Source organism: Mustela putorius, unplaced genomic scaffold, assembly GCF_011764305.1.
Source record: "Mustela putorius furo isolate JIRA1106 unplaced genomic scaffold, ASM1176430v1.1 tig00003836_pilon_pilon_pilon, whole genome shotgun sequence".
In the NCBI taxonomy this organism is placed as follows: domain Eukaryota; kingdom Metazoa; phylum Chordata; class Mammalia; order Carnivora; family Mustelidae; genus Mustela; species Mustela putorius.
In genome coordinates this window covers 879192-887678 of record NW_025421989.1, presented here as the reverse complement: position 1 = coordinate 887678, position 8487 = coordinate 879192, and the positions used below count along the sequence as shown (strand labels likewise).

At 63.7% G+C, this 8487-nt stretch overlaps 1 protein-coding gene across 1 annotated transcript; it reads left to right on the top strand.

Moving 5' to 3' along the window:
• Window positions 1-4690: 4690 nt before the first annotated feature.
• On the top strand, window positions 4691-8096 carry SLC25A6 (solute carrier family 25 member 6). The gene is made up of 4 exons (XM_045089248.1): window positions 4691-4917; window positions 5505-5991; window positions 6833-6973; window positions 7527-8096. Exons 1-4 carry the CDS (start codon window positions 4807-4809, stop codon window positions 7682-7684), a joined length of 897 nt encoding a protein of 298 aa, XP_044945183.1. The 5' UTR covers window positions 4691-4806; the 3' UTR covers window positions 7685-8096.
• Window positions 8097-8487: the final 391 nt, after the last annotated feature.

Below are 8487 nucleotides of genomic sequence, written 5' to 3'. Positions count from 1 at the left end.
GTCTCAAGGACATGGGTTTTGTTAGAACCCACCGTGCGTCTCACCACTGCTGGTGCCTGCTGCCGTGACTTGGAACACCCAAGCCCCCGTGGGTCCCGGCTGCACAGAGGGACCCGGCCCCACGACCCCCGGAGGGGCTGACCCTGAGTTTTGCACACCCACAGCTGTGTCCTGAAACCCCGGATCCACCCGAGGGAGACCCGGGGTGGAGATCAGCCGCCAGATCTCACTGGAGAGTCCCACAAAGGTTCTGTGGGTTCCTTATCCTGACCCGTTTCTGTCCGCAGGAACTTTTCGTAGCCAAACCTCGGAAAAATGAGAAGAGAAAATGGAATTTCTATACTCTAAAGACTTGACCTTTCACGTATTAGGAACGCTGCTCAAGCTGTCTTTAGGGGAGTCTGGGAAAGAACGGAGAGGGTGTGCGTGCACACACAGGTATATGTCTTTGAAGGGTTTTTACTCGGGCCGCCTGGGTGGCTCAGTCGTTACCTGTTGCTGGTCACGATTGGGTTCGAGGCCCACATTGGGCTCCCTGCTCGCTGGGGAGCCTGCTGCTCCCTCTGCTTCTCCCCCTGCTTGTGCTCTCAAATAAATATGTAAAATATTTTTTAAAAAATATATAGGGTCTTTACTCTTGAGGAACCAAGAGGGCTTCGCAGGTTGCAATTCCGTGCCTGAGCAAAGCCCCCCGCCTACTCCGGGGGACGGTCGTTCCCCGGTGCACGCATGCTCTCCTACCGCAGGTGTCTGCCCTGTCTGACCGCATCGCCGGATGAACTCTGTCCTCCAGACATTCGAGGGTGGGGGTTGGACGGGAAGCCGTCAAGAGAACACCCAAGAAGACATCGCCAGGCTCCCTCCCGAGGTTCCCTCCCAAGGTCGCGTGTGGGAGTATCTGGCGCCACTCCTGGCCAGCCTCCTCAGCACTCACCAGACCGGGTTACTCAAAGGCAGAGCCTCCGTGAAGGCCACCACCCCCACCCCAGGGACGGACTCACCCACCCGCCGGCTCACAGCAGGCAACCCTACCCCGTGGTCCAGCCCCCTCACTGCACGGCCCTGTTGTCAGCCATTAGCTAAAATGCACAAGGTTTTACCACGGATTCTTACGACAACCTCTATTAGTTCACACCCCCATTTCTCAGAAATTTGGGGGATGCGTATTTAAGCACCTGCTGGCCAGGTCGCCGCTGACCTCTAGCGGCACCCAAGTTGCGGTCTTGGGTCTTAGGAACGTGGGATCCTTCTCATGGTCCCCGTGCCCCCTTTCCGGTCTCGGGGTGGGGGTCCTCTGCCTGGGCCATCCTTTCCGAGGTACACGAGGTTCTCGGTGTCTGGGTTGGAGAGACCCCGCTGCCCTCTTGGTTAACCTCTATGGAGCACAGGGGCCATGTCCCCCACCCCCCTCAACACACACACACACACACACACACACACACACACCCCAAGGACGAACAGGTGAGCGCCTCAGTCTAACCTCCATGGCAAAATGTGTTCTTAACACGAGTTACTTCATTCCTACCTCCCTTCCTTCCTTTCTTTCAGAATCATTCTCCAGGGCCCCTGGGGGTGCCAGGCTGACCGCTGGGTGGCCACTGGGAATCTGGAGCACAGGAAGGGGTGCAGACCTCTCCCAGGTTAACCGTCCCCACCTCCAGAAGGGGTCACTCTGCGGAAGCCCCTCATTTCCAGTCCTAGGCCTGGAGTCCCAGTCTGAGCAGACCCCAACCAGCTTCATCCTGGGCGAGCAGCTGGTTGGGCCCTGAGGTTCCGCCCCACCCACCCACCCCAACCCCAGGGCGGTGATCATCATTTCGAGGGCCCCTTCCAGCCCAGACAGGCTAATCCAGTTCTCACCTGGGAGTGCCCAGACGTGGGCCTCCGAGCGAGCTCCTCATCCCCACCCAGCACCCAGAGCGGCCCTCTGTCCTCTCCTGCAGAGCCCATGGCTGCTCCGGCCAGAGTGCGACTGGACCCTCCAGGGACCTTCTCCACTTCCTGTCCCAGTGAAGCTCAGGAATGTGCCAGAACCTCCACGGCCCTCCCCACAGCCCTCCTTGTAAGCCCAGACCCTCTAAGCATTTAAGTGACTTCTGAATGCCTCCCCCCACCTTCTCCCCTACAGCTCGATCAGCCTCTGTGCCCTGCCAAGAGCCTTTCCTGCCTCTCCTGGAAGGTCAGGACAGGATGCAGGCAGGCATTTGCAAGGACACCGGGGACCGGCGAAATCATAGCCTCGGGGTGCCCTGGGCTCTCCTGGATGCTTTGCCGGCACCCATTCAGCACTAGGGTTTTCTACCTGCTACTGTGGACACAGGAAACCACACGGAAGTGCGGCAGGCGCAGAGGAAAAAAGGAAGGAATAGGAGAAGAGACAGGGAGGGAGAAACCCCAAGAAGCCGGGGCTGAGGATTGCTCTTAAAGATGGAGTTCTGAGCTCGCTGTTTACACCGCTGTAAAATGCAGCTCATGATACACTTACCGCTCCTGCAATTTGGTTACAACTCAGTAAAAGGCTCAGGAGGCGAACCTCCAGGCTTGGGGAGTTTCACGAGCTCTGGGGGTGCATGGAGTGGGTGTGCACGTGTGTGTGCAAGTACTTGCGTGTAAGGAGTGGGTGTGCACATGTGTACACATGCATGCGTGGAAGGAGTGGGTATGCACGTGTGTGCAAGTGCACCTGTGTGAGGAGTGGGTTTTCACCTGTACGTGCAAGTGCACGTGTGTAAGTGTGCACACGTGAGCAGTTGGGTGAACACAGGGCCTGTGCGCTGAGGGCCACCATGGATCACCAACCCATATGGGTTTTGGGACCCCCATGTCGGGGTGGGGTCCTCCACCGGGGCCCAGGGCGACCAGGCCTGGGATGGTCTGAGTCTCTGGGGCAGGAGGCGTGTCTCGAGATGTGTCAGTTTGGGGGGGGGGGGACCTATCCTCGAGAGTCAGCAGGGAAAGCCAGAGGGTGGCGGCTGGGGACGGCAGGGGGGTGGGGGTGATCTGGGCGAGCTAGGGAGTCACGGTAGGGCGCTGGTCACCGCGATGCGCCAGGGATTGGGGTTTGGGGGGTCTTCGGGGCGAGGCCGACGTGAACTCAGGGTTGAGCAGGGGCAGCCGAGGGGTCACGGGACGGGTGGAGGGGTCTTCGGGGCGAGCCGAGGGGTCAGCAGGGAGAGTTAAGTGGTCGTGGTCGGGAATGGGGGAGAAGGTGGAGGGTGGAGTTCGGGGCAAGTCCAGAGGTCGCGGTCGGGCGTCGGTCAGGCAGGAAGTTCAGGGGCTGGGGTCGGGGGTCTCCCGGGCGAGCCCGGGGGTCGCGGTCGGGCGTCGGTCAGGCAGAAGGGCCAGGGGCTGGGGTCGGAGGTCTCCAGAGCGAGCCCGGGAATCGCGATCGGGCGTCGGTCAGGCAGGAAGTTCAGGGGCTGGGGTCGGGGGTCTCCCGGGCGAGCCCGGAGGTCGCGGTCGGGCGTCGGTCAGGCAGGAAGTTCAGGGGCTGGGGTCGGGGGTCTCCGGGGCGAGCCCGGGGGTCGCGATCGGGCATCGGTCAGGCAGGAAGTTCAGGGGCTGGGGTCGGGGGTCTCCCGGGCGAGCCCGCGGGTCGCGGTCGGGCGTCGGTCCGGCAGAAAGTTCAGGGGCTGGGGTCGGGGGTCTCCGGGGCGAGCCCGGGGATCGCGATCGGGGGTCGGTCAGGCAGGAAGTTCAGGGGCTGGGGTCGGGGGTCTCCGGGGCGAGCCCGGGGGTCGCGGTTGGGCGTCGGTCCGGCAGAAAGTTCAGGGGCTGGGGTCGGGGGTCTCCGGGGCGAGCCCGGAGGTCGCGATCGGGCGTCGGTCAGGCAGGAAGTTCAGGGGCTGGGGTCGGGGGTCTCCGGGGCGAGCCCGGAGGTCGCGATCGGGCGTCGGTCAGGCAGGAAGTTCAGGGGCTGGGGTCGGGGGTCTCCGGGGCGAGCCCGGAGGTCGCGATCGGGGGTCGGTCAGGCAGGAAGTTCAGGGGCTGGAGTCGGGGGTCTCCGGGGCGAGCCCGGAGGCCGCGATCGGGCGTCGGTCAGGCAGGAAGTTCAGGGGCTGGAGTCGGGGGTCTCCGGGGCGAGCCCGGAGGTCGCGATCGGGCGTCGGTCAGGCAGGAAGTTCAGGGGCTGGGGTCGGGGGTCTCCGGGGCGAGCCCGGAGGTCGCGATCGGGGGTCGGTCAGGCAGGAAGTTCAGGGGCTGGGGTCGGGGGTCTCCGGGGCGAGCCCGGAGGTCGCGATCGGTCGTCGGTTAGGCAGGAAGTTCAGGGGCTGGGGTCGGGGGTCTGCGGGGCGGGCCCGGCCGTGACTGCCAGGCCTCGGAGGGCAGCGGGGTGAGCCCTTCCCGCGGTCTGGAAGGAGCCGGGCGCAGGGACCCGACGACGCGCGGCCTTGCCGGTCGGCAGCGAGCGCCCGGGCCCCACGGTGACCTTGACAAGGTCACGGCGGCCGCCGAGACCCACCCCCACCCCCCGCGGCCCGCACGGCGCAGGGGCGGGGCCTCGCTCCCGCCATGCCCTGGGGTGCGGCCCGCGGGAAGGGGCGGGGCCACGGCGGGGACGCGGCCAATGGGCGCGGCGCTGGCGGGCGCGGGGCGGGGCGCGGCGCGGCTCCCGGCAGCCCGCGGGGGCGCGGCGCAGCCAATGGGCGCGGCGGGCGGGGGCGCGGGGCGGGGCGTGGGGCCCTTAGCGGCTGCGCGCTGGCCGCCCTGTCCTTTCGGTCCCGGCGGCGGCAGCGCTGAGCCCTCGGCGCCCACCCTCCGGCTCCCCGCGCCCGCACCGCGCCGTCCGCCCGCCGCGCCGCCACCATGACGGAGCAGGCCATCTCCTTCGCCAAGGACTTCCTGGCCGGGGGCATCGCCGCCGCCATCTCCAAGACGGCCGTGGCCCCGATCGAGCGGGTCAAGCTGCTGCTGCAGGTGCGGGGCGGGCCGCGCGCGCTTGTGGACGGGGAGGGGGCGCCGGGGCCGCCGAGGGGGGCTGCAGGGGCGCCGGGGGCAGAGCGGGCCGCGCCGGCCGCGTGCACCGGAAGCGCGGGGCCGCGCCGCTTTGTCCGCGCGCCGCCGGGATCCGGGTCGGCGGCGCGTCACGTGGGAGGGGCCGCAGGCGCGCATGCGCCGTCCGCGCTGGCAGGGAGCCTGGGTCGGAAGCCCCCAAACTCCCTCCCGGGATGGGGGACAGCGAGCGGACCGCGGGTTCTCCCCTGGCCGCGGCCGGTCTTGTCTCCGCTCCGTGCGGCTGCAGATCGGACGGCGCCGCGGTCCGCCGGGAGGTGCTTGCAGGCCCCTTGCGGCGGCGGCAACAATGTTGCAACCTTTAGTGGCAACATTGTTGCAGCCGCGTTCCAGTTCGCGAGCTCCCGAAACCGCGTTCCCGACTCTCGCGTTGAGCCCGCGCGCTTAGAGGCGCCAGGGAGCTCCCAAGGGACGCGCCTGGGCTCCGCGAGGCTGCCGGAGCGGGGGGAGCCCGTCTTGCGAGCCTGTCCGTCCGTCCGTCCGTCGTGCAGGTGCAGCACGCCAGCAAGCAGATCGCTGCGGACAAGCAGTACAAGGGCATCGTGGACTGCATCGTGCGGATCCCCAAGGAGCAGGGTGTGCTGTCCTTCTGGAGGGGCAACCTGGCCAACGTCATCCGCTACTTCCCCACGCAAGCGCTCAACTTCGCCTTCAAGGATAAGTACAAGCAGATCTTCCTGGGCGGCGTGGACAAGCACACGCAGTTCTGGAGGTACTTCGCCGGGAACCTGGCCTCGGGCGGCGCTGCCGGAGCCACCTCGCTCTGCTTCGTCTACCCGCTGGATTTCGCCAGAACCCGTCTGGCTGCCGATGTGGGCAAGTCGGGCACCGAGCGGGAGTTCAAGGGCCTGGGAGACTGTCTGGTGAAGATCACCAAGTCCGACGGCATCCGGGGCCTCTACCAGGGCTTCAACGTGTCGGTGCAGGGCATCATCATCTACCGCGCCGCCTACTTCGGCGTTTACGACACCGCCAAGGGTGAGTGTGTCCTTGCGCTGGGGCTGCCGAGTGAGTGAGGGGCTGCGCACGGGTGGGGGTTCAGTCACGGACCTCTAGCGGTCCACGTTCTGGGGGGGATGTCGGGGGTGCGAGATCCAGCTGTGCACAGGGTTGCTGCAGTTCCTGAGGTGTCCTTGGACCGTGGCCAGCCGTTTTCTCTCTGCAATTTCATGTGGCTGTCTTCCGTGTGTCTGAGTCTCTTTTTTCAGCTTCCTTTTTATTCATTTGACGGATTGAGATCTTAAATAGGCAGAGAGACAGGCGGAGGCGGGGTGAGGGAGCACCTTCCCGCTGAGCGAAGAGCCCGATGTGGGGCTCAATCCCAGGACCCTGGGATCATGACCCCAGTAGAAGGCAGAGCCTTTAACAGACTGAGCCACGCAGCCATCCTGGGTCTTTATTTTTTAAAGGGTACTGTTGGTGTTGGCTTAGGTGGGACTCTGATGAGCTCATTTTAAGCTGTTCTTTTTAAAAAAGAGTCTTTCGATTAGCTGTTGGAGGTTGGGGCTCTTGTGTGAGCTTTAGGTTGCACTGTTCACGCTCTGGAAGCAAGCTTAGGCCTGCTAGCGGCGGGGCTGGGATGTCTGCAGCAGAACGTGCTCGCGTGTGGTGTGCCCACTTCCCGGGGCTGGTCTGACCCCTGCTGTAGGGAGAGGCCATTCCCGGGCACAGAGTCGGGTCCTCTGGCCAGCAGGTGGTCTGTCTGCCCGCCCACCGGTACTGGGCGTGGGGAGCTCCACGTGGAGCCAGGGTGGGCAGGACTGTTCAGTACCGCGGTGTGTGCAGCGCTAGGTCCTAACGCTGGCCGGTGGTCCCGCAGGCATGCTCCCGGACCCCAAGAACACCCACATCGTGGTGAGCTGGATGATCGCGCAGACCGTGACTGCTGTGGCAGGCGTGGTCTCCTACCCCTTTGACACCGTGCGGCGGCGGATGATGATGCAGTCCGGGCGCAAAGGAGGTATGGTGTCTCTGTGCTGGTGACAGTGGCTCCTTCTAGATCTCCCTGAGGGGGTGGTTCTCTGGCCTCAGCCTCGGGAGTTGTGAGCCAGCAGATGACACACTTAACAGCGAGTTTGGGGGCAAGGCTTTGTGGGCTGACTTCACAGGGTGGGGGACTCCCAGGTCAACGACTGTGTTCTTTTCGAGGCTGCTCTAGACCCCCACAGCTTGGCCAGGTACCTGCCCAAGCCCTTGGTCCTGCCCTTTTCTTGGCTCTTGTCTTTCTAGCGTGGCCAGGGGCCTTGCCTTGATCCCAGGGGTAGAGGTGGTGCTCCTCGGTGACTGGAGGGGGTGGTGGGAGTTTCTGGATGTATGGTCCCTAACCGCCCACCCCCCACCCACATCAGTGGGCTGGGCAAGGGCCATGAGCCAGGGCTCTTGGTGTGCCTGTGGTCAGAAGCACAGCTCCCCCGCAGAGTACCGTCCAGTTTCAATGTGCTGTGTTTTTCGGGGTTCCCTTTGTGCCCCTGCCCAGGAAAAGCTCCCAGTCAGCTCTCCTGTCTCTCTTGCAGCGGACATCATGTACAAGGGCACCGTCGATTGCTGGCGGAAGATCTTCAAAGACGAAGGGGGCAAGGCCTTCTTCAAGGGCGCGTGGTCCAACGTCCTGAGGGGCATGGGGGGCGCGTTCGTGCTGGTCCTCTATGACGAGCTGAAGAAGGTCATCTAGACGTTCCTCCAGACGCGGGGACCAAGGGAATCCTGTAGAATACTTTTAACTGTTATGGACCATTGATCTTCGAGAAATTCCAGTGTCCTTGTCCCGGCCAGATCACGCGTAGAGGCTTGGGGAAGGTTCCAAAGGGGGCTCATTGTGATCTACCATTGGCACCAGATTCCATGTACTGATTATGGGGGGGGAGGGAATCACGAGGTTTCGTGGGTCCACAGGCCAGCAGCTCCCTGGCACAGACCTTAGAGTCCAGGTGCTTGTGGGACCCAAGGTGTGTTTAAGTATTTATTTAAAAAAAAATCATGTCTACATTTGTACTTAAGCACTATTCTCTTTTGCACAGCTGAATATTTGCAATTATGTTTCATGTCGGGCATTCTGCTGCAAACATAAAAAAACGGGACACAGACTGGTGGTTTGTTTTCAGCTGAGCGGCGTTGTGGGTTTGGGGCTGGTGGGAGGCAGGGTGGGAGACACGGGGGGTCAGGGAGGCTACAGGGCGTGTCCTGAGGCCCTGTAGGGTAGGGAGGCAAGTTCAGACCAGCCCGCTGGCTGCTCATTTGCCGCTTGGGGAGACCCCCCCCTTGGGTAGGAAAGAACCCAACCTGAGTGCGCCTTGGGGCGTCCGAGTGTCCCTGCTCTGGGCGGGGGGTCTTTCAGGAGACCTTCCTTAAACTGCTGTGAGCTTCTGGGACCCCCCCCCCCCAATCTGAGCAGTACAGCGTAGCTAGTTTTCCTGCTGGAGAAAGACCACTCAGCCACATCCTGTGACCAGCATCAACCCTGGTCTCCTACACAAG

Excerpts from the sequence above, each read along its gene's own strand:
- SLC25A6 (XM_045089248.1), top strand. The coding sequence starts at position 4,807 with ATGACGGAGCAGGCCATCTCCTTCGCCAAGGACTTCCTGGCCGGGGGC. Across the intron at positions 4,918-5,504 it reads GGGTCAAGCTGCTGCTGCAG|GTGCAGCACGCCAGCAAGCA; the intron begins GTGCGGGGCGGG and ends TCCGTCGTGCAG. Across the intron at positions 5,992-6,832 it reads CGTTTACGACACCGCCAAGG|GCATGCTCCCGGACCCCAAG; the intron begins GTGAGTGTGTCC and ends GTGGTCCCGCAG.